The sequence below is a fragment of the Lagopus muta genome, chromosome 9, assembly GCF_023343835.1.
Source record: "Lagopus muta isolate bLagMut1 chromosome 9, bLagMut1 primary, whole genome shotgun sequence".
Classification (NCBI taxonomy): domain Eukaryota; kingdom Metazoa; phylum Chordata; class Aves; order Galliformes; family Phasianidae; genus Lagopus; species Lagopus muta.
This window is the reverse complement of record NC_064441.1, coordinates 877,943-900,453: the sequence shown is the minus strand read 5'-3', so window position 1 is coordinate 900,453 and position 22,511 is coordinate 877,943. Positions and strand designations below refer to the sequence as shown.

The 22,511-nt window shown below is 48.9% G+C and overlaps 2 protein-coding genes across 10 annotated transcripts in view; one reads left to right on the top strand and one right to left on the bottom strand.

Annotated features, from left to right (window-relative positions):
• Positions 1-4,045, bottom strand: part of MME (membrane metalloendopeptidase) — a 38,801-nt gene extending 34,756 nt beyond the window's left edge. Inside the window, exons 1-2 of one of the 4 annotated variants that reach the window (XM_048955341.1) lie at positions 4,022-4,045; positions 631-800 (exon numbers count right to left, since the gene is read on the bottom strand). In XM_048955341.1, coding sequence (XP_048811298.1) covers positions 631-790 — 160 coding nt within the window. In that variant the 5' untranslated portion in view covers positions 791-800; positions 4,022-4,045. Of the gene's footprint in view, positions 1-630; positions 801-1,014; positions 1,162-3,000; positions 3,208-3,559; positions 3,910-4,021 lie in introns of those variants that run through there. The other 3 variants (XM_048955340.1, XM_048955339.1, XM_048955338.1) reach the window with 3 other exon arrangements.
• Positions 1-22,511, top strand: part of GPR149 (G protein-coupled receptor 149) — a 125,186-nt gene that overhangs the window by 38,960 nt on the left and 63,715 nt on the right. The window contains exon 1 of one of the 6 annotated variants that reach the window (XM_048955334.1): positions 3,255-3,326. The exons of 3 other annotated variants lie outside the window; for them this stretch is intronic. Coding sequence is in view for 1 of the 3 variants with exons in the window: in XM_048955336.1 (XP_048811293.1) it covers positions 7,380-7,418 (39 nt within the window). In the remaining 2 variants the exon portion in view is untranslated. Of the gene's footprint in view, positions 1-3,254; positions 3,327-7,304; positions 7,419-22,511 lie in introns of those variants that run through there. 2 more of the 6 variants (XM_048955332.1, XM_048955336.1) reach the window with 2 other exon arrangements.

Genomic DNA, 22,511 nt, shown 5'->3' with positions numbered 1-22,511 from the left:
GTATGGCTGCTGAGTTACCAAACGCTTTGTGTGCCTGCACTCACTGAGTGCTTGTCACAATCGTTGTGAATGGAAAAAATGGGATTTCCACTTCTATAGCAATGTGGAGGAAACACTGCAGTTTGGGGCTGTTTGGAAGGATTCTCTTCTGCAGTTTCTGCTTCCCGAAGCATTAATTACAAACAGAAGTATTGCTAGGTCCAAACAAGCAGATGGTTTGTGTTTCCCACCGCTTTGCACAGTTAGTGTGTGTGTGTGCAGCAGTGCAGAGCGTGGCTGCAGCGCTGCATTTCCTGCACTGTGCCGTGCTGTCTGACAGCGCACCGTGCAGCGCAATGATGGGCTGCTGCTTCTCATTTTGCACTGTGGGCACAGACTTACGGTCTCAGGCAGATATTCTGAGCTGACCATTTAAAAGTCTTTCTTAACGTCTTCTGCAGTGCAGCTCTGTACATATGCAACATAGTTTTCTAATGCAGTGTTTTAATATGCTGAATCTTCAGGTTTTTTTTTTTTTCTTTCCAATATGAACAGCTGGATTCTATTTGATGAAGCCTTTTTGCATCATTTCTTTAAATGCTTTTATATTAACGTGGATTTGTACATTCCAAGACATTTACGTGTACTCACCATCGTATGTGGCATACAGGACTATCATTGTGATTGCCACAATGGCCAGCAGAATCACGACAACAGTCAGCCCTATTTCCAGGCCGCTCCAGCGCGGTTTCTTCTTTGGTTTTGGAGCGTTCATTTCAGTGATATCCATCTGACTTTCTGACTTGCCCATAACCCAGTGTCTGAAAAGGAAAAGGGAAAAGTCACTGGAGAACGCCGAATCCTTGGGGTCCCTTCCAACCCGGGTGATTCTGTGAATCGTGGGTCCTGAAATGGGCTCCTCAGCTGCACAGAAACCAAGATGCTTCCTGGGTGAATTTCCAGACTGGCACAAAGTTATCTGTAACATGGCCAGGAAGTGGTGGCACTCAGATGTGTGCCCACACGCATACGTACCATGTGCCTGGGGACACAGCAGAGCTCTGCCTTGTGCAAAGAGGCCACTGAGCAGAAAAGGAAGGCCAGCAAACCAAAGCTGCTTTTAAAACTCGCCGTGCAATTTAATCCTGTGTGATGGTACAGGAATTCACAAGGAAGCAAAAGCAAGTCTCCTGGCCTGAATAAAAATTAACTTAATCTGCCAATTACTTATCTCATGCCAAAGGTCAAAATATACCATTGTGCTTCGCTGTCATCTTTTAAAGTATCGTGTAAGCAGTTCTTGACTACAGCTTTGCAGCTGTCACTAAAAATAGCAAAAAACAATAAATAAGTCAGCCTCTGCTGGGAGCAGGCCATACTGACAGTGCAGAGACTGGGGCTTTGCGGTGATAACCACAGCACTGCAGTTTGACCAAGCTTTGCTCCTGCTTGCTTAGGGCCTGCTCACTTTCTTTGCTGGTATTCACATTCCTGCACACCTGGCGATGTATTTCTCAGGTTTTGGCAATGGAAACTTGGCAGTGTCTGTTCTCAGCATTCCTGTGATGCCCATCACACCACTTTCCCCCGCAGGCAGCAGTACCAATGGGAAGGGTGCCTTTCTCAGCTTCTGCTTCCACTCCAGTTCCAGGCTTGTACTTCAGTATCTTCAACTGGATTAAGTTGTTGCCTTGGATTCATCTTTGTCCTCAAATTGCTACAACCTTTCCGATAAGCGGTCTTCACTTGTACTCAGCACGCTCTGTTTCTGCCTGATTGCTGTCCTGTAGTCCAGAGAGCCACAAAATCGTAGGGGTTGGACGGGACCCAGAGACCAGCCGGTCCAACCCCCAGATCCAGCAATCCCTGCTCTCTTTTCATGGCCACCTCAAGAGCCAGCTGCCCCGCAGTGTGTGCTTATCAATGAAGATACAAAGTAATTCAGCAGGCGGGACCTAAGGAATCCCTTTTTGTGTTTATGCAATACTGAAGCACAGGGTGAATGCTGTCACGCTAACACTGCTTACCCAAATGAAAGAGGGGTCGTTTCACATCAGAGCATCCCCCTCCCCTCTGTCGCTCTCCCCACACAGTGGGCCGCACGCTGTGCCAGCAGTGCCAGGGATTCTGCAGCTCCCAGCCTGGCACTCTGCAGGCTCTGCCCAGCTCTGCTCTTCACATCTGCACCACTGCTGCCCCTTCCACTTCCTTGTGATCTCCCCTCTTTTTTTTCTCTCCGAATAGTGGGTCAGAGCACCCAGTGCTGAGACACAGCTCTGAAATCCCACACAGCCACGTAAGAGTGAGAGCTGTGCCGAGAAGCTTGTCCTGCATTAGCAGTGAACTAGAAATTCATAGGTAATGTAAAAGGAAACAACCATTTATTAACCATTGTACCCTTCTCACTTCCAGTCATATCAAGCAACAGAAAATGTAATTTATATTGACTTAATGCTGACCAGTGAATACCTGGGGCCTAATTTAAGAGGTGATGTTTATCTTATGGCTCTGAGAGTGTCTTTAAAGTGGTAAAAACATGGTTTATTGGAGCAGGCAGAAACACTGCACCTTTGCATGCCAATACGTTCCTTGCAGCTAAGTTTTTCCATGTGAGCTAATCTTGCTGCTCCTGCAGTGCTCCTCGTGTTTAAAGGCATCCCACTAATTTTTACCTCTGGTTATTTAGAGAACGTATCCCATCCGCGTTAACAAACTCCAGGTAAGAGCCTCTGTGCGTGCTAACTGCAAGCACACCAAAAGCAGAGGAGTAATGTAAGCAGATAAAAGCATAGGTAACGTGGTTTTCTTAGATTTCTTCAATGCTCCACGATCCCAGCTGCCTACTAAAGCAAAGATGCAACAGACAGCTGAAATTCATTTCTCAGCCCCCGGTGCGGTTGCACAGGGAGCTGATGCAGTAGCTTTTCTCCTCGGGATGCATACGTTTAAAGGTGACTCGAGGCATACCTGCTTCTCGGTGCGGTCTCTACAGGGAACGCAGCGCGGCACGAAGCACCCTACCTTTTTTGTCATTGTGTGGCACGCAGCGTGCAGACGAGCCACTCGGCGCGGCAGAAGCGCGGCGCGGCAGCTCGGGCTGACTGGTGCCACCGGGGCTCCCCGCTACGGCCGGGCGCTCGGGCTGCCGGCTCGGCCCCCGCCCCGCACCGTGCGGTCGGGATGCCGGCAGCCCGGCGGAGCCCTCGGGGCGGGCGGTTCCGCGCCGCTCGCTCACGAGGCGGGCCGGACGCTGCCGCTCCGCTCCGCCCGGCCGGGGGCAGCTGGCGGCGGGAGGCGCGCCGTGGGCGGGGAGGTGCCGGCGGGCTGCGGCCGGGCCGCGCCGCGCGGTAAGGACGCTCGCACATCCGCCGCAGCCGGGGAGCACCAGGCGGTCCGGCTCCGCCGCGCCGGGGCGGCCGTTCAGGTGCCCGCGGGCTCCGCGCCCCGCACGTCCCGTCCCGTCCCGTCCCGACGCCCGCCCGACGGCACGCCGCCCCGAGGCCGAAGCCCCGCAAGACTGCCGAGGCGGGGGAGCCGCGCGGCGCGCGTTCGCCAGTCCCAGCCCGCGCCCCGCACTCACCGGCTGCCGCTCGGAGGGGTCCGGCCGCGGGGCCGCCACGCGCATCACCGGGCAGCGGCGGGGCGGCGGCGCGGGGCGGGCGGGAGCGCTAGGCTGGAGGGAAAGCTAGGCTGGAGGGAAGGCTAGGCTGGAGGGAAGGCTAGGCTGGAGGGAAGGCTAGGCTGGAAGGAAGGCTAGGCTGGAGTGGCGGCGGGTGGCTGGCGGCGGGGCTCAGCGCCTGTCCCGCCCGCGGAGTGCCGGCATCGGCGGGACATCAAAGCTCGGGGCGCTCTCCCGCCGCCGCCGGAGCCGAGCCGCTGGCGGTCGAAGCGGTCCCGCGGGTCCACCGCCGTCCGAGCGGCTCTCCGGGTGACCCGAAGGCTCCTTCCTCTTTGAGATCGTAAAAATGCGACGGGGCGGGAAACAAACAAACGAACGAACCCCCCCCCCCCCGCCCCGACGGCGGCGAACCGCGCTCTTCACCTCGCGGAGCTTCACCCGGCGCTTAGCTGGAGGGAAGGGAAGGCGCCGTGCCTCGGGGCGGGCGGTGCGACAGGCGCCGCGGCCGGCGGTGCTGCCCCATGGCCGGCCGTACCGCGGGGCGGGCAGCCGGGAGGGCCGAGGGAGAGGCGACCTGCTGGGAGTGCGCCTTTCTTCCCGGTCGGCTCCGGAGAGACGGAGATGATGCACAGAGAAGGGCAGCGGCTGCATGTCTGCAGAGCCTCTTTCTGTGCAGCCTCATTGCCTTTGCCAAATCGATGCTGTCACGTACCCTCTGCGAGATCTTATATCCTCATTCACTTTCCTCTCACAAGAAAGGCAGCTGCAGCTTCTCGCACGAAGAGACAGCCCTGAGCTATCACCAGATTTACCAGCCTACCAATACAAAAAGATGCTTCTTTTCATTCTCACTGAGTTTTATGTTTATTAAGTTTCATTTTTACTAATAGAGTTGCAGATGAAGCAAGATGAGTTTCTCACATCCTCTCTCAAACCAGATATCACACTCACTTTTGCTGCCTTCCTAAAGACACATATCTCGCCTCTGAGGCAGAAATGGCAACTGGAAGTTCTGAAATCTTTCATTAGGTGGCATACACTGAAACATCTGCAGTTTGAGAGGCACAGCCTTCCCCAGCTCTACAAAAAGTGGAAACCAAGAGCTGACCTCTCTGGAACCGCATGGCAGCCAGTCTGCAGAGCACACGTGATGAAGGTGGGAGAGCAGCAAAGAATCAGCTGAACAGAACGTGAAAATGAAGCACTTCTGCCCTACAGTCGCCCTGAGACAAACAAGGCCAACTCTCACCATCCAGCCTAAGAGTAGATGTGTGTTCCTGCATGTGGATGCCTACAGCAAAACCGGAAAAGTAGAAGGCAGCGTGTGTGGGCTGAGCTGAAATGGCAAGAGGAAGACTTGTTTCAGGTAAATCCAAAAAGCATAACTGCCTGATTCGCCTTCGGAGAGCCCAGAGAGAACTAACAGGCCTGACAATCAGTGTGAGTTTCCACTCCTGTAGAACCTTGTGCTTGGAAAAGCGGAGCATACATGTATATATTTCTGTATATGCAGTGTAAGGGAGGTATGACTTGTGAGTCAAATACAGAAATTCCTGTTGGGGCATTCTTCAGGGAAAACTCCCATCACATACCTAATGTAACAGCCTAAAATCCGATAGCTATGGTCCTGCAGACAACCAGAGAAGCAGAGCTTGTGCTGGCTGACAGGCCTTCAGCAGGCCTTCAACACAGCTGGAAAACTCTTTGGCCAGCACAGCCTCCTAGAAGCGCTGCAGGCCAGTTCTGCAGCTGCCCACTGCTGACAGCACTGCACACACAGTGCTGCCCTGCTGCCACCCAGTGCTGTGCGCCAGCTGGCCGGGGCATTTGCAGTAGGTGGTGCACACAGTTCCTCCTGTCAGTCAACTTCAAGCTCTGCTTATGAACAACTGCAACAAATTCTTCACTGAGATCAAGAGTGTGTTTAGTTATTTTTAATGCCCTGTGATTTTAGAGAGATCTGCGGTCAGATATTAGTGGAAGTACTCTATATGTTGAGGTGTACACCCAGCGCCAAGAGGAACCAATGGCTTGCATTATTTCCTGTCAGGTTTTAAGCACTTCTTCTTACTCAACTTCATCATCTTTCATCGTTGTTCTATCATCATCATTTCACAAAGCTGAGAGAAAAATAAAACCAAACTACCCCAAAAACTGCAACAGAAAAATGCATCTCAGAACTGAACACATAATTAAACCCTCACATTTAGAGAACAGAACAGTTTTCCTCGTGACCCTCCCGCGTTGCCTTACTGCTTTCAGAGAGGACAGCAGTGCTGAGAGTGCAGGTTTGTCCTTCGGGGATCCTTCCACGACTCTCCGTCCTGACAGACAGCCACGGTGCACGGAACCAAAACCCAGCTGGTGATTCAGGGTCATAACCAAAAAAAGGTGAAAAAACACAACATCATTAAATCAGTGGCCTGAAAAATAAAGCTTCCTGTTCACTAGTGGTTTAAGAGGATGTAGCAGCACTGTTACCTCCTGGAAATCAGTGGCTGCAGAAGGATGCGTTCCTACAGCTCTGCTGGCAGGTAGATCTCAGCAATGCACAGAATGGGTGCAGTGTGCAGCCTTCAGAAAAACAAAGTGCGTCACAATAACTGACAACAGCAAGAGCTTATTTGCAGTATGACCTCTGGATGACACTTAGGAAATTAGGATTCATTTACATTGCTATGAAACAGAGTTGATGATACTCCTTGTATTTCCTTTTGGGAAAGCTCACTTTCCCGAAGTAACAAAGACAACATTCAAGAAACAAACAGCATTAACGCAGCCTGTGTGGTTGCGATGACCCATCTCAATCCTGCTACGTTCTCCTCCCCATTAAGTCCTGTGTCAGAGGCAGGAGAAGAAAATGGCAGCTCTCCTCGTGCCTTGTGCCCTCCGCCTGCAGTGTGCGCAGTGCTGGGGACATCGCCGTGCTGGAGCCTGACACACTCAGGGCTCTGGGGGTGGATTTGCAGCAAATCCACGTCTGGGTGATTTCTCATTTAGGAAAGCAAACAGCCCAGGCCTCAAATATTTGCTTCAGTGCCTAAATTATTCAGGTCTAATTGTATTGTATTACAGAGCTCTGTCTTTGCAGCTGACAGCTTCCTACCACAGCTGACTCGCAGGTCTTTGCTAGGCTGAAAAAAACATTTCTCTAAAAAGCAGTGTGCTTTTACTTTTTTGAGCTAGCCTACAAACCACACATGATGCTTCAATTAATACAGCCTAATTAGCTTTTTGGGTTCCTGGGATCCCGCCATGCCGGCAGTCCCTGCTGTGAGCAGAGAGCGGTTCTGCAGAACAAAGAGGAGAGAGATGCTCAGAGCCGGACAGGGCACACAGGGGCTGCCACGGCATGGGATGGGCAGCAGGGAAGGGCTGTGGGCCTTCCTGCACTGCACAGCCAAGGCTGCACAGCGTGAGTCACAGCTGCCTTTGCTTTGCAAAGAGAGCGATCGTGAGCACAGCAGTCCGGTAACGACTGGGGCAGAACCTCCGCTGGTGCACCGGATGGACGCCCTCAGTGGCACGCGGTGTTTGACGCTGGGCTTCCAAGCACAGCAGACGCCGCTCCTGCTGCGGCGCCCCGGGCCGTGACGGCGCTGATCGGCGCGCGCCCCGAGCATGGCTGAGCGCCGCCTCTGGTCACGTGGCCGAACCTTCTGGAAGCGGCCGCGGCGGGCCAGCAGGGGGCGTGCGGCGAGGCGCGGCGGGCGGGAAGGCGAGGCGGCGCGGCGGGCTCCGCGTTCAGCCCGGCCTGCGGTAGCCCTCAGAGCCGTGCGACATGAGGAGGGCGTTCGGCCCGGCGGGACCCGGCTGTGCGGTAAGGGGACCAGGGCTGCGGCCCAGCAGCCGGCGAGGTAGCCGCGTGTCGGTCGTGGACGAGGGCCGTTGCGGGGCGGAGCGGCGGGAGGTTCAGACGCAGCCGGGTCACGTCGGAGCGCTGGGAGCTCGGCGCGGCTGTTTGGAGGTATTTTTGGATGGTATTTTTGGAGGTCGTGGTAACAGCAGGCTTCAGCTACTGTAAATTCACAGTGCGCAACCTGTCAGCTTTTTACTTACGGTGAGGTGATTGTTGTTTTTATTAGTGCGCAGCGTAGTTCACGCAACTGGTGTGTGTTGAGATTGGCGGCTGTGTCTGTACTGCAGGAGCAGTGTAACGGGTGTCCGTGGGAGCAAACGTGGCCAAAATACGGAGTGGGTGACGGGAAACCAACTGCCTGCCCCTCGTGCAGATGTTGTGGTTAAAATGTATTCTGAGGGCATCCGAGTAGCCTACAGTTCTGCAGCAAATGTTGGTATTTTAGAGAAAGTTAGAAATATGACAGTGTAGAAGCTGACAGCTCAAGGGGCTGATGGTAATCTGAAAACCTGGGTCATTACCGTGGAAAAAATGGGGTTTTGGAGGCCATCTATTCCATGAAAAACCCAGAGACTGTTATCAGAGAAGCAGGAATGGGATGGCGAATGAGATGTGGGAAGTCGGGGATCTCTGTGCTGTCACCTGGTTGTTGTGCCTGGCTGCTGAGCCTCAGGTCTGGAGCCGCCTTTGGGTGGCACAGGGAGGGCTGAGCTGTAGCAGCAGCGTGCCTCGTGTTCCCTGGACACTCACATGGAGCCAGGAAGGTGTTCTGCAAGCCCTGCTGCCCATCTGTGGTCCTCTGTCCAGTGAATTCTGTAAACGTGTGCCTGCTGAAATGTCCCTGTTGTGACAGCTGTGCTCTTAGAACAGAGATCACCCAAGTGCCGTCTAAAACTATTCTGCTTCAGAACTGAGGCGTAAAAGAACAGCTTGGTGAAAAAGCCTTACCTGTGGTACCCGAGGTAGACAAATGTTTTTCATTATAACCATGAGCAGAATGGATTTTGAGAGTAGTCTGTAGCTTCAGGGCAGTCACCAGCCTTGCATGTAGCATTAAAAATTGTGGGCGGTGCTGTGTAAAGCCTTAAATGAGTCTCTTAATGCATTGCTTGAATGTAGCGTGCTGACAAGGTGGGCATGGCTGTGCAGTGCAGCAGAGACGCTCTTTCAGGGTCCACTGCTAGTATGATATACTGGTGTTTGTGTTTGTGTGCATTGGTGTGTCTGCCTTGCATGTGCCTGCGCTTGCACAAGTCTGTGCATCCTATCTGACAGCACTTTGAAGTAATGTTCAGAACATAAAACAAATTAGGCGTTTTAACGAAATGTTAACAGTGTGATGTAGCAAGTGGGGATAGGGATGATGTGTGAGATGACATTCTGCTTGGAGTACTGCACATCCGAATTGTGTTGATGATTTAGATTGGTGAGGGATGAGGAGCCTTTCATCAGGAGACAGCAGATCCCAAAGTATGTGTTTTCTCAGTAGTTGGAAGGATGTCGGACTGGTGCAGGCTTTGATCAGGATACAACGTGCCGAAGGGTGAGATTCCTTTCATTGTCATGTTATGTTCAAACAGTACGCCGTTGACATACTGCAAACCTAATAAACGTGCTGAAGGCCACGTTTCTCTGAGTGCTGAGTACTGTTACAATCAAGATGTTAAGGCTGGAAGGTATTCAAAGTGAGGAGAAGGAAACGTTTAAATTTAGGATGACAGATTTAAAGTATTCATAAGCAACGTCTAGATCATTGGGGACAGTGTGTCGCAGCTTAACAGAGCAGCAGCAGATCTCACTGTGCCTGACATCGCAGCACACTGTGGGTCAGTGCTTTGCTCTTTCTTGCTGCTTGCACCCTAGATTTGAAGTTTCTTTTCCCCATCCAAATGACAGAAGCAAATAGTCTGCAAGAAAAATAAGTTCTGTGTCAGCGTCGCAGGTTAGCTGGCTCCACGTCCCTGGACAGTGAGATCATTTGAGCAAAGTCTGTTACTTAAATGCCTCTTCGGTCTCTTAATCCTGAATGGCAAAGTACAAGGCTTGTGTAACACAGGTACTGTAGAGAAAATGGGAAAGAAAGAAGCCGCCCTGGCTTTGGACTGTCAGAACAGTGGGATTTGTCCTGTTCAAACTGTCCTTCTTGGATCTTATCAAATAAAAAAAATAGGATTTTTTGTTTTAACTTGAGTGATTTACAGTCCTTTGTGGGGAGTGCGGAGAAACTCCGGTTTGTGTGAGTCTGAGAAAGTGGACTGATAGAATGTGAGGGTCGTCTCAGTGAGGACTTGTCCTGCTTTCACCGAAGCCTGGGGCAAAGCTCCTAGTAACTTACACTGTGGGATGGAGAGCGAAGATACCCTCTGATATCCTTCAGCCCTGGAAAATCAGGCTGTTCAGATAGGTGCTTGTGTGCGGTGTTCAGCTGCATGTTGCACTGTTAGGCTGATGGCTGAGCATGCCTGCAGCAGAGCACGCACAGTGAGCACACATACGTGCTCTGCACTCCGCTGTGGCCAGATCCAGTCCGTGCTGAAGCACCCTGGTTTTGGGAAGCCTAAGTGCAGAGACAAAGCACTGGTCTTGCATTGTGTGGAGGGTGGCATGACTACAGCATCTTAATATTTTTCCTTGCTCTGCTTACACTTGGCTAAGAATAGCTTACTCAGAGCAAGTGGGTGTTCTTTTTCTTTCTTTTGCTGAAAATCTTCCCCTGTGGCTGGAGGAGCTCTTTCCCATATTGCTTGCTGTTCTTCAGTTTCCATGTACTTTCCTCGTGTTTTTGGTTTCCTGCTCTCTGATCTGTTTTCACTTCAGTGTCCTTTTTTTTTATTAATATAAATACTCTGTTTCAGTGAAGCTGAGTGTAAGGCAGATCAAATAATTCCAGAGTTAAAGCAGACCCTTGAACTCCATGTTTAATGGGTTTGTAATTAGGCCATGTATCCCTGTGAGAATGGGCAGTCTGAGAACTTACCAGGATTACAAAGGGATTTAGTCGCCTACTAAGAGTTTCCAGACCTATTAAATTCTCTAAGAAGTTTTAAGGACACCACCTCCTTCGGCAGGGAACGTTTCAGTGTCTGCACACAGAGCTGGGCCATAGGCAGTGGGAGGAGACCTGCTGTGTGAAGGAGGGAACGGGTCGGGGCTTCGGGAACGTGAAACGCAGAGCTGAATGTTTCAGTCTGCCTTGGTAAGGCATGGTGGCTTACACTGTGCTGCGTTTGCTCTGAGAGTTCATGTGTGCATATTTAGTAAGGCACGAATGTTAAAATGCAATTAACTGGTCGTTACGTGTGCATTATGCTGCAGATATATATGATTAGTACTGCTTTCTAATCCTAGAATATGTAATTGTATTTAAAAATAAAGTCTTTGCTTTCTTTGGTCCTACTGTTCACTATTCATAAGGTTCTGAGACATGACAGCTGTTCAGGGAGATTAAACGTTAGATGCCAGGTTGTTTAATTACAAAGTGGTGGTTTGTTCTTACTCATAACTGAGGGTAGGTGCTGTTGTTTACTGTCCAGAGAGAAGGAGCCAACTCCATGCAAGCAGAGAATGCTTTCCTCCCCAGTCCACCTCTCAGTGCTGCAGGCTCAGGTGTGGTGGGCTGGGTGCAAGGCCTGGAGCAGGTGGTCACTGTTCTCCCAGCAGCATCTTGCTGTTATTTTTATTACCAGGTTAAAGATGCCCAAAGCATAGTAAGGTTTTCCTTTGTTTGATGATTACCATGTAAATACTGTGCCACAATTAAAACAGTCTGCCTGCCTGTATGGCCAATTCAGTGTGAATTTGGGCGATTCAGGTCTATTTCTGGATTTGCAGCAGGTTCGGTGACGTTTGGATCTAGGCTTGAACTCTGATTTTCCTTTAACTGTGAAGCATCCCAGTTTCCGACCGGGTAGCTGGGGCCCATAGCCTGACCTGCGGGCTGTAGCAATCTGTGTGTGTTCGCAGATGTTAAACTTGTACAGTGCTGTGTACTGGTCAGGTCCGGCAGTTGGAGTGAATCTTGGTTGGGAATAGAAGTTCAGCTGTTCCTGTAGCAGTGCTGCGATTGCTGACTCTGTTACATCCCTCACTGCTTCTCTGATGGCATCCTCAGTACTAAAGTGTGTGTTCTCAGCAGTGGCAGAAACAGAGCAACGCTGCAGTCTGCACTGTGCTGGGCAGCTCGTTGTTTATGCAGACAGCTGTGATGAACTTCTTATTTCCATGGCTTCAGAGAAGCCTTGCTACCTGCCGGTAAAGCTGTTCCTTTGCAGTCTTTGGCACGACGTTGGGTTTATACTGCTGATCAAGCAACCTAACAGCTCAGAGTTTGGCCTTCTAGAGAGGATAGCAGCGGGAGCTGATAGTTTGTTGTGTCACACTGGGACTTCTTAAAATATAATCAAAGCCATTAATCTGCAGAGTTTCTGGAAAACAGAATTGCAGGTTAAACATGAAGCACAAACTGTCCTTTCCTCTTTCTTCATGGAACTAGCTTTTGAAAGGCTGAGAGCTGCTGCAGAGATAACAAGGACTGAAGAATTTGCAGCAGGTGGTACCAACTGTGCTTGGACAACTCCCAGCCTCAGCAATGGGCCGCAGGGCTGCGGAGGGGCCTGGGGCATCGGCCAGGGACTGTGGCACGAGTGGGAGCAGTGAGTGCCTCAGCACTGAGCACATCCCACGAGTGTGCTGTTCTGTTTTCATTCCGTGAGATAACCTCCAGGGAACACCGTGTTAAAATGACAAAAAACAAACTAACCAAAAAAATTGCTTTTGCTTTGTTCTGACCAGCTCAGTATATCCCCTTCCTGTGCAGAAAGAAACAGCACGTGGCAAATGTGAAGTGCTCTGTCTGATGATGAAGGATGCCAGGGACAGCGTGAGCAAAGGAAAGCATTTCTCTCTTTAGGGAACGATCCCAACAAACACAGACATTAGAAGTATTTGCTAGCAGGTTCCCACGTTTGCCTGGGGAGAGGTTCTCGAGGAAGCTCCCCTGCACAGCAAGGGAAGGATGGCTCCTCGTGGGTTGGTTCAGTGGAACACAGGATACTGGGGTAATGAAACCATAGGGAGGCCTGTGCCAGTCTTGCAACATATGCGGTGTCTCCCTTGGGCCCTGTGTGATCTTTCTGTTACCTAGCAGTACTGTAAAGTGCATCTCTCACTTGAATGTCATAGTTCACTCTTCTTGTTTTACAGACAGTATCTCTGAGCAGTACCACTCGTGTTCTGTCAGGCTGCTTGTGGTACTGGTGTGTGTTTGCCTTAGTGAGAAAACAGGCTGTATGGCATCAGAATACTCAGCTAAGCTTGGCCACTGCCTGCAGTCAGTGCAGCTTCCTGGGACGTGGACCCAGCCTTGGCCGATGCATTTTTTTGTTGTTGTTTCCAATGTACCATAAAGCAACTTTTTACATTACATTTTTATGTCCCCACTTTACAGATTTCAGCTGTTTCCATTCACAGTTTACAATTGGATCATCAGTTTCTTCTATATAATTTTTAAACTTCTTTTTGGGCAATTTCAGTAAACATGTTGCTGTATGTGCTTACGAGTCAGCAAGCAGAGCTGTGTGTAAGGCAGAAGTTAGATGGATACCAGCAGACCTGTTTTCATTTATTTAAACTGTTTCCCCATGGCGCCTCGGTGCTCACTGCGAATCCTCCCAGAGCTCAGGTGGACACGGACGCGCTCTGTGCTGACATTGGCTGCAGCTTTCCTGATGGCAACAATACCCACAGCCTGTGACAGAGAGAGATAGTGATCACAGGGTTTCAGTTATGCAGAGATTAAAGGATAAACTTTGTCAGATGTTTTGCTAATAACGGTTAGAACAAAACAGTTTAATCTTTCATACGATTTAACAGTGATTAGAGAATAATCCAATATACTCAAATATCGTTCCTTGCAGTCCTATTAACTGTTTGGAACATTTTTGTACGTACTTAACAAAGAAAACAGGATACTCCAGGTACTGCTTTTGTAGAGATGCAGTCTGCAGGTGGATGCTGCCGTGCAGATAAAGCAGCGAATACACAGTGGTAATACCCCGATAGAGCCGCAGTAATAATTCTTCAAGGTAATGTGCTGCTTAATGTCTCCTACAAAGAAGAAAAGGGGGGGAGTAGAGGCCAGTTAATTACACGAAGGGAAGTTTTCTCAGCTGTGCTGTCCTGGTGCTGACTGTAGAAGTAATCACGCTGTGCAGCACAGCAGCAGGAGTTTGGGAGAGTTGAGAATGTCAGCTGTGCCTCCTGAGATGAAACAGGTACATCTGAATGTCGTTATTTCAGCCATCAGAAGAGAAAGAGGGTGTGCTGGTGAGGGGGGAGCTGGGCCCTGAGCTGGGTCAGGCTACGCTGCAAGATAACATCTGTCTCTTTGAATGCAATTTGCTTACATCTCCGTTTTTGGGAGGAGGTTACCAGGAGTACACGGAGGGAATGCACATCTAAGAAGCCTTCCCTTTTAAGTTCTGGCAGTTGAGTAAAGCCTTTAAAGTAGGCCAGGCTAGCAGGGCAGTGTTGCAGCATGTATGTTTTAGTGCTTCTGGGACCAGTCCAGCTGCGCTGGGGCAGGCAGGTAGGCTGAGATGTAAATTGAGGGGTAGGGAAACTGTGAAGTAGTAATTACCCTCAGGAAAACGGAATAAGCATTTCCCAATTGAAAACTGTTTTGCAAGTAGTTTCAATGTAAGAGTGGCAGCGTTGCCTTAATTATTTTCTTCCAGTGTATGAGTGTGCTGCTGTCTCTCACTGGTCCATACCAAGTGGCCTGTACTGTCTGCAGTGCAAGCAGAAAGCCGGTTGTTTTGGGACAGTTGTTTGAGGTGTGTATTAAACTGCAGGTCTGTGTGCCAAGCTGCTTACATCAGCAGGTGTTTCTGTGCTCCAGTTTCAAGCACAGCTCCTGATTCCTCTCCTGGCGATGAGTGAGTGATTTTTTGAGAAGATTTAGTATGGAAAATAGGCCCAGTGGAGTGTGAAGAAAGTCAGGTCTGTAGGGAGATGTACACACTGCTGAGGAGCTGTTTCAGATTCCCTGTGTAGAAACTTTAAACTAGGCTCAATCTTGTGTTCCTTGTGATCAGTTTGCAGAATGTAAAGAAATGCTTAACATCATAATCTAGCTGCATCTCTGCCGTGAGTGATGAGCCTGTGCCTCGTGTTCCTTCGGGCGTTGGAGAGTAACTGCTGCTCCCAGCTGTGGTGGGTTTGTGGTGGTCACTTTGGTTCTCTGGCATGTATGCTGAAGGAGCCACAGCACAGCAGCATGCACAGCTGCATATTGCATGCAGCACGAGTAAATGGTAAACCTCAATACCTGATGACCAAACCAGATTTAATAGTGTGACTTTGCTGCTTGGAAGCCGGTCAGAGATATGGTGACCTCATTTTTGAGGTGAATGTTCCGCAAATGTCCCATGGTGTCTTTTGGTTCCTTGGAGAACATGCACAACTGCTTGGCTGCCCTGCAGTCTTGTACTCTCTATTCAAGTTCAGTGCAGTTTTATTCACAGAAGTTGCCCTTCTGAGACTCATTCGTAGCCTTTATGCTACAAATGTCAATACGAACAGTTGTGGCAGCGGAGCTGCAGTAGGTGCACACAGATGAAAACGTGATGCAGTTTGGGTGGCAGATGCCACGATCTGGCCTGTTAATAGCAAGTTCACGTGTCAGTTATTGGGGAGCAGACTGCCTTCTGAACAATGTGATGTTAAATGCCGTAGCCAGCACCATTAGTGTTCTGCTGAATGGCATCTGGGGGCAAAGAGAGAAAGCCTTCAAGAGATGAAAGACATCAGAGGAGTGAATAAAACAGAGCCATTCAGTTTTCCAGAATATGTCTGGAAACGTGCAGTATGCTGTGCATCCTGATCCATGGCCGAGGATTGATTTGGAGTCAAATTCAGGATTTCTGCAAAGTGGGCGTCAATTCATTGGAGTTGACAGAGTTAAATTAAATCCCACATAATTGTCTGTAATCCAGACAAGAAAATGACCGTAGATATTTGATGGAATTTTAACATCAAGTCATAAATCTAGATTAGAAGTCCTGGGGTTATTTTACAGATTTGGCTCATGCCAGTGATGAAGCACCTTTGCCAGTGCATTTGTAAGATTCTCGTTCAGGTCCAATCTAAGCTAGTTAAATTCCTTGAAGCTGGGTATGATGTCAAACCCAGCTCCATAGGCTGCAGCTGGCGTGCTGAGTGGAGGCAGCAAAGGCCAGATGAGTAAAAAATTCCAGTCCGTTGTGTCCTGTGATGTGGCCATTCCTCCTGGGCTGAACGTTTGCACTGAGCACAGGGGATTTCTGATTGCAGCTGTGTGTCCTTCAGGTCCTGAAGTCCTGTGTGAAGTCAGTTTTTAATGGAGCTGTGTGGGGAAATACTCGGACTTGCAGCTTTTCTTTCTTCATCCAGTTGAAGATGTTTGGATTTAATAATTGAAGTTCAGGCTCTGTGTGGCTGCTCTATAGGTATTTGGATACAGTAAGTGCAGGAAGGAACCCAAGTATGTGGAGCAGCTGTGAAATATTCTGTGTTATGACTCTCACTGTGATTCTTAGAAGGAACGAAGCGTGGCCCTGGGGAGGATGAAGGGGAAGTTTCCGTGTGCTACCTGAGAAATTGTTTTGACAGCCATTCCCACGGGAGTGCCGTAGAAAAGCTTCACGCGTGCTTATGGGATCTGCATCACTGCCACAGCAAGGCTGTGTAAATGGCCAGAGCAAGCCCTGAGGTCTTTTTCAAGATAAATTTCTATGTTAAGAGTGGAAAGGCACCATAGATACTGGTGGTACGCTGGGCGTTTCACCAGAGTTATGTAGGGGTTGTGCTTCTTATTAAGCTGCCCAATTAAATATAGATAGAAAAAGATTGGTATGCTTAATAATTGAGCACACCATGCCAGTGTAGCGTATGCTGTCTGTGCGGTGTTTTGCTTCAGCAGCCCTGGGTTCAGTTTCAAACAAGCCCGAAAGCAGTGCCAGAGTTACGGCACTTCTTCCTGGTGGGAGCTGTGAGAGGGCTGCGCTGCCTGCAGTGCTCTGAAGGAAGTAGTAGATGTATCCCATGGCTGTTCTCCTTACGTGTGTCGCTGTGTGGGGATGGATAGAGCCAGTGAGAGCACCAGTAGCTTGTGACAAGGTGAGAGGGGTGGTGTGGCTGGACGAGAGGAGCGCTCTCAGCTTTCTTAACCTCAGCAGCTGCTTCAAAAACGGCCTGAAACGTAAGCGGCCGTAGCCCTATTGCTGGCAAATATAAGATGGAAAGGAAATACCTGGTCCTTAGGTTTTTGGAAAGATTGTTGGTAACTGAACTACCGGTCTGGTAATAAAATATCTGGAAAGCATATTTCTCTGGCAGCATCATCTCCAACAGTGAAGTCAGTGTTGGAAGAGCTGTAGTTCTTCCAAAGTCTGTTAGATGAAAGTTTGTTAGATGAAAGTTTTTCTTTAGTTTCAAACGGTGCTCCAGCAATTGAGGTTGTGATTTTTGTCTTTGTAGAACTGTAGAGTGGCTCTGGGTGGAAGGGACCTCAGGGATCAGGTGCCAGCCCTGTTCTGTGCTCCTGTTCCTTTACACTTGGGCTGCAGTAGATTTCTGGTACGTGAACAGCGCTTTAAATGCAACACATCCAAAAGTAATGAGGGCAAATATTAACAAAAATTACAAAGCTTTCTGGAGGCTCTCCCTCCTTGCCCCCAACATAGTCCATCTGTTGTGTTAATTGACTAGAGAAATGCTTGTTAAAACATGATCATTAAGACTAAAATAAAGGGTAATGTGTGTCAAGAGTAATGGGAAAACTTTGGACTACTTGTTGAAGGACTAGAATAGAAGATTTTAGAGTTATTTATTGTAAATTGACCGTGACTGTTAAAAGTAAAATAAAATAACATTTGCCTAATAGATTTAATATAAACTTTGTTAATGTTTTTTCCCTGAAGTTTGTGCAGCATTGTGTACATTTCTAAGGAAAGCCTTGGAATGATTCCTACCGTGAGTTAGCACTGTGGCACTGATTTCTGACCTCCTTGCTCTCCCAGAAACCCCCTTGGACAAAACAGGTGACCAAGCACAGAAGTTGGTACCAGGGTAAAGTGCTGCCTGATCTCTGCCTAAGAGAAAAAATGAGAATTGTTTTATTTTAACAGCAGAGCAATTACTCTGGATAGTAGGGAGTCTCAGATGCATTCATTATATTCCAAATACACATGGAAGTCATTTATCAAACACAATGAACAAAACAGGAGGAAATGTGTAAATGTCAAAAAGATGCAATATGACTTCACTGTCCCTGAACAGCAGCTGAGTTTAATGACACACATGGAGTCTTCTCTTACTTTCCAGGTGCTGCAGTTACCTGCTGGTTTCACAGTCGCTGGGTGAGCGCGGCACAGGAGGGCAGGCCGGGCAGCTGCTGGCAGGGCTGAGCAGAGCGGTGCTGCGGGGAGGAGCTGGGCTCTGCCTCATAGCACAGCTGCACGGCTGGCTGCTGCTCAAGCACCTGCCTGGCCCACCCTGCCAGCAGTCAGCGCTGCCCCAGCTCACGCTCAGCTGTGTTGGAAGGAGCTGTGGTTGCATCAGTGTTCTGCCTGTCGTCTCTCTTGTGTGGCTTAAGGGAAGATGTCTTTTCGGTCAGTTACGTGGAAGAGCTCAAATGGAATGTCAAAAACGGAAGGATGTGCTGAGTAACAGCCTCGCTAGTATGCAAGGGTTCTACAGGAACGAAGATTAATTCCTGAGCTCAGTCTCTGTTGCCTTAATAGAATAAAACATGTAAGGTAACTAGGAAATGAAGCTGGGTAATCGCAGCTGACTACTCTTGTAGGCATAGAGCACAGCAGTGCTCTCTTTGGAAATCTTGTGTTAGCTTTTTCTGCAGAAAAGATAGCTACCATCTAAACAAAGCAAGTCAGAAGTTGTGTTGAAAACACAGACTACTACCTGCTCTCTCAGATGATAGGATAAATTGCATACATACTTCAGGTAGAACTGAGGGACAAATCTAGCTAGTCATGTAAAAGGAAGCAAGTAATAACTGGAGAAAAAAAGTAAAACTGAAGAAAGTACTGAATTAACCAACAGTACATTCTGCAGTATATTTGCTTATGCAGAGTTGCTCTAACATTGAGCTAGATTGATTTTTTGTTACCTGGGTATTTAGACTTGTATGTGATGTGTAAAGGATGCCATGCATGCAGTGTTAAAGCAGATTTCCCAATTTTCACTAGCTTTCCTCATTGAGGCTGGTATCTGAGAAGACAAATATGAATCCCAAAATGTAGTTTTGTTGCACGTGTGTCTGAATAAATGCAGGTGTTTGGCAGCAGGGCTATCGCAGACCCCGAAGGTACAGTCACAACAAAACATCTTCTGTTGCCATCAGTGACATCGACTGCTTCCCTTTGCACCAGATGGAACAGCTGCAGCTCGTGCTGGAGTGTCATTGACCAGGGTGGTCTGCTGGAGAAAGGAAGCAAAGCTTTGCCCTTTTTCTGAGTGCTTCTAAATGTGTAGCCATCAGCGAGCAGCTGAATTCACAACACACTTTCTCAAATATTGCTGTGCATGGAAAGTGAAAAGAATGGTGGGTGAGCTGTGAAATGCAGCAGTTGCAGCAGTGTTTCACGCATGTAAAAGCGTTTGATTTTGCAGATGCTTCAGCCCACTGTTCCCTTTATTTGCGAGGGTCTTGCCATCGAATCTCTGTGATTTTCATAGTTTTGAAGGTGATTGATACAAATGTAGCCTGGCTCCTTCCAGCACTGCTGATAGAGCTCCTTTTGAATCAGAAGAACAGAACAAGCTGTGACCAGAGCGCTGCAGGAATGGCTCTGGTTGCTCTCTTGTCCTCATCCTCCCACTGCTCCAGTTCAGTTTTATCACTTCTTTGTAAAGGAACAGCTGTGTGAACACGGATATTCCACAGAATGAGGCCTGGAGGCACAACTGTGGGCAGTGCAGTGGTGCAGCCTGGAAGAAAGGACTTCTGCAGATCCTCCTCAGGGTGCCTGCTGTGCTCAGGTGTGGTGTACGTCCCGAGGAGGAAACGGCTCGGAGCTGTGCGGGGCTGAGTTCAGTGCAGAGCGGTGTTTCCTCACAGAACGGATCGCTGCCCATTCTCAGTTTGATCTGAAAAGTAGAGCCCTGTTGGGATTGTTAGCTTCTACTCGGTGACTTGGTGACTGTCTTTTTCCTCAGCATCAGTTTCTTCCATTTTCTTTTTATTTTCTTTTATGGAAAGGTAGCTGCATTAACAAGATGAATAGGAACACCATCATGCTAGTTTAAATGAAAGTGCTGATGTTTAAGCTACTCTAGGACAGTCATATTTATTCAGATTGCACATTTGAATGCTGTGTTGCAAGCATTGTTTTTCAAAGAAAGATTTTTATGGATTGGGGGGCATTCCCACAAAGAAGCCCGGGGCTGCACACAAACACATGAATTCTCATGTGCTTGCCACATTTCTGTGCACAGATCAAGTTAATGGAGTGCATGTTTTTGCTTGGGGCCTCGTGCTGCTGTCTGAAAGGAGAGCTGTGTGTTTGGAGCTGGAGCTGGGCAGTTCTGTGTCGGAGGGAGGCCTGCGCTCTGACTGCGCTCTGAAGCCCAACCAGCTGCTGTTTTCTAGGCTGCTTCCTGTTTCTAAAAAGAACCAAATAAAACGAATGTAATAAAAGCTGGTTCTTGGAATGTCAAGTCTTAATCATCATTGCTTGTGGTGGATGATAAGAAAGCAGTGCCAGTGTGTGATGGAAACCAGAGGAATTTCTGTCGAGATGAGCTGCCTGCCTCCTTCCTGTGAGTGCCAGTTTGAAGTCATCCTTCTGCCTGTTAGCACAGAGGCCCTGGAAACATGCAGGAACTTTCTGGTTGCTGACAATGGCAGAAGAATCTTGGGAAGGTAACTTCAGTGCTGGAGTGGCCGGGCCGGTTTCCAGCAAGTGATTCCGAGCTAAATGGTGGGTCCAGGTGCTGCAAGGATTTGTGTCTCCTTTGAAAAAGCCCAGCCTGCTGCTCTTCAGCGTCCATTACTGTGCTGGGCACAAGGGTTTGGGCAGTGTTTGGTATCACAGTTTAAAGCTGAAATGATCAATGAAATGGAATTCCTTTTATGTCCATTCCGTGCTGAACTCAGAATCCTTTCGCTCCACCAACTTGGTGTTGCTGGCAGACTGCAGTACAGCCGGGTTGCCTCCGATCCCATGAAAATACAGCTGTAATCTGTGGTCAAGAATAGGGCAAGAGGTCTGTGGGGAAAGAGCCATGGGGTGTGAAATGCCACTTGGAGAAGCTTTGTGAAAGGAATGGAGCCTTGCTGCATGTGTTTGAAAACGTGTCTTTGGAAATGATACTTTTAAATGCCTTCTGATCTTAAGACTACAAGTCCCTCAGTCTGCTAAAGCATCACTTTGTTATCTTCCCCTACCAGATAGAAATTGCTTGTGACCTTGTGAGGAAGAATTGGTGATTTATCACTGAGAAAGATCAGAAGTTGAGGTTTTGTTCTAGGTTGGACTTCTTTGCTTGTCACTGTGGGGTAGAAGCACAGGGTTTGGTTTCTGTTGCTGGCATAAATGAATGTCCAAACTTCAAGGTAGTGTTCATCTCTTTACAGGACCTCTCTGGCTTACTATAGAGACTGTTATCAGCACTTCCATGACCTCAGTCAGGCAGTGATGTTTCAAGAGCAGCCCCAGCCCTAACAGTACCTGCCCACAGATTGTCAATCCCACATTGAAATGGCACTTAAGAGTCTGTCCCCTTCTTTCCTGTAGCTCCACTTTAGTACTGACAGGCTGCTCTCAGGTCTCCTGGAGCCTTCTCCTCTCCAGCCTGCACAGCCCCAGCTCTCAGCCTCTCCTGATAGGAGAGGTGTTCCATCCCTGGGCTCATTTCTGTGGCTCTCCTCTGGATGTGCTCCAGCAGCTCTGCCTCATTTCTGCACTGAGAACTGAGGACTCCACATCTGGGCCCATCCCTGCAGGCAGCCAAGGTCAGGCTGCTCAAGGCTGGGCAAGCTGTGGCAGTCACTGTTCACTGTGCGAGAGTTGGACTGGTGGCCTTCAAGGTTCCCTTCCAGCTCCAACCTTTCTGTGATTCCAAGTGCCTGTGCAGGATGCCAGGTCTCCAGTGAAGCTCAGCTCCTGAGCAGTGTAGGCATCTGTGAGGTAATCCTCCTGGAGCTCAGGGCTGGGTAGGAGGAAGCATAAACATGTCATCAGGCATTGCTTACTTAGGCTGGCTGTAAAGGCAGGGTCTCCTGTTGTCCTTTCTGTGCTCCACATGACAACGTGGTGCTGGTTTTCCTATTTTTTTGCACCCACAAGGGAAGCAGAGAAATAGAAAGGAGAAAGACTGCGTACAAATGCAGTATAAAGGAAACACGAAAATGAAACAAAAGGCTTTTCCAGAGTCATTTTGCAGAAAATACAGGAATTTTTTCTCAGTGGATTAGTGTTTGATGCAGTTCATTTTTTCTGTATATATTTTTTATTGTTAGACCCTCACAATGGTAAAAGAAGGTGACGTTTTAGTGAGGGTGAGCAGAGTAGTCCTCAATTTAACTAATGTAACCGTGCATTCGTTCCGGATCTTTGTCAACATACATTAAAAATACTTCATCAGTTCAACCCATTTAATTTTCTGAGGGAGTCCCTCAGAGAGCTCCTTGCTGTTACATGAGTTAAGAGACACAAGCAGTCTGGAAGAGGAGCCTTTGAATGTTTCATTTCTGTGTTGTGTAATGCACTGACACGTCTTGTCTGTGAAGGTGTCTCACAGAGCAGTCCTGGGTGATGGCTGAAATGGAGTTTTGTGTGCTGTGTCATTTTCTTTGTGGGGTGCAGGTTGGGACCGAATCCTACAAAGGCTACGGGCTGTAGAGGGGCTGCGCAGTGCAGGAAGTGTGCACAGCATCTGCGTGCTTTGTGCTTCTCATTTATTTCTTTTCTTTCCTTTGGTTTTTTTTTTGGCCTCTGCTCTGAAGGCCATTGAGTCACTGAAGGCTGGGCTCAGGGAACTTTGAATCAGGTC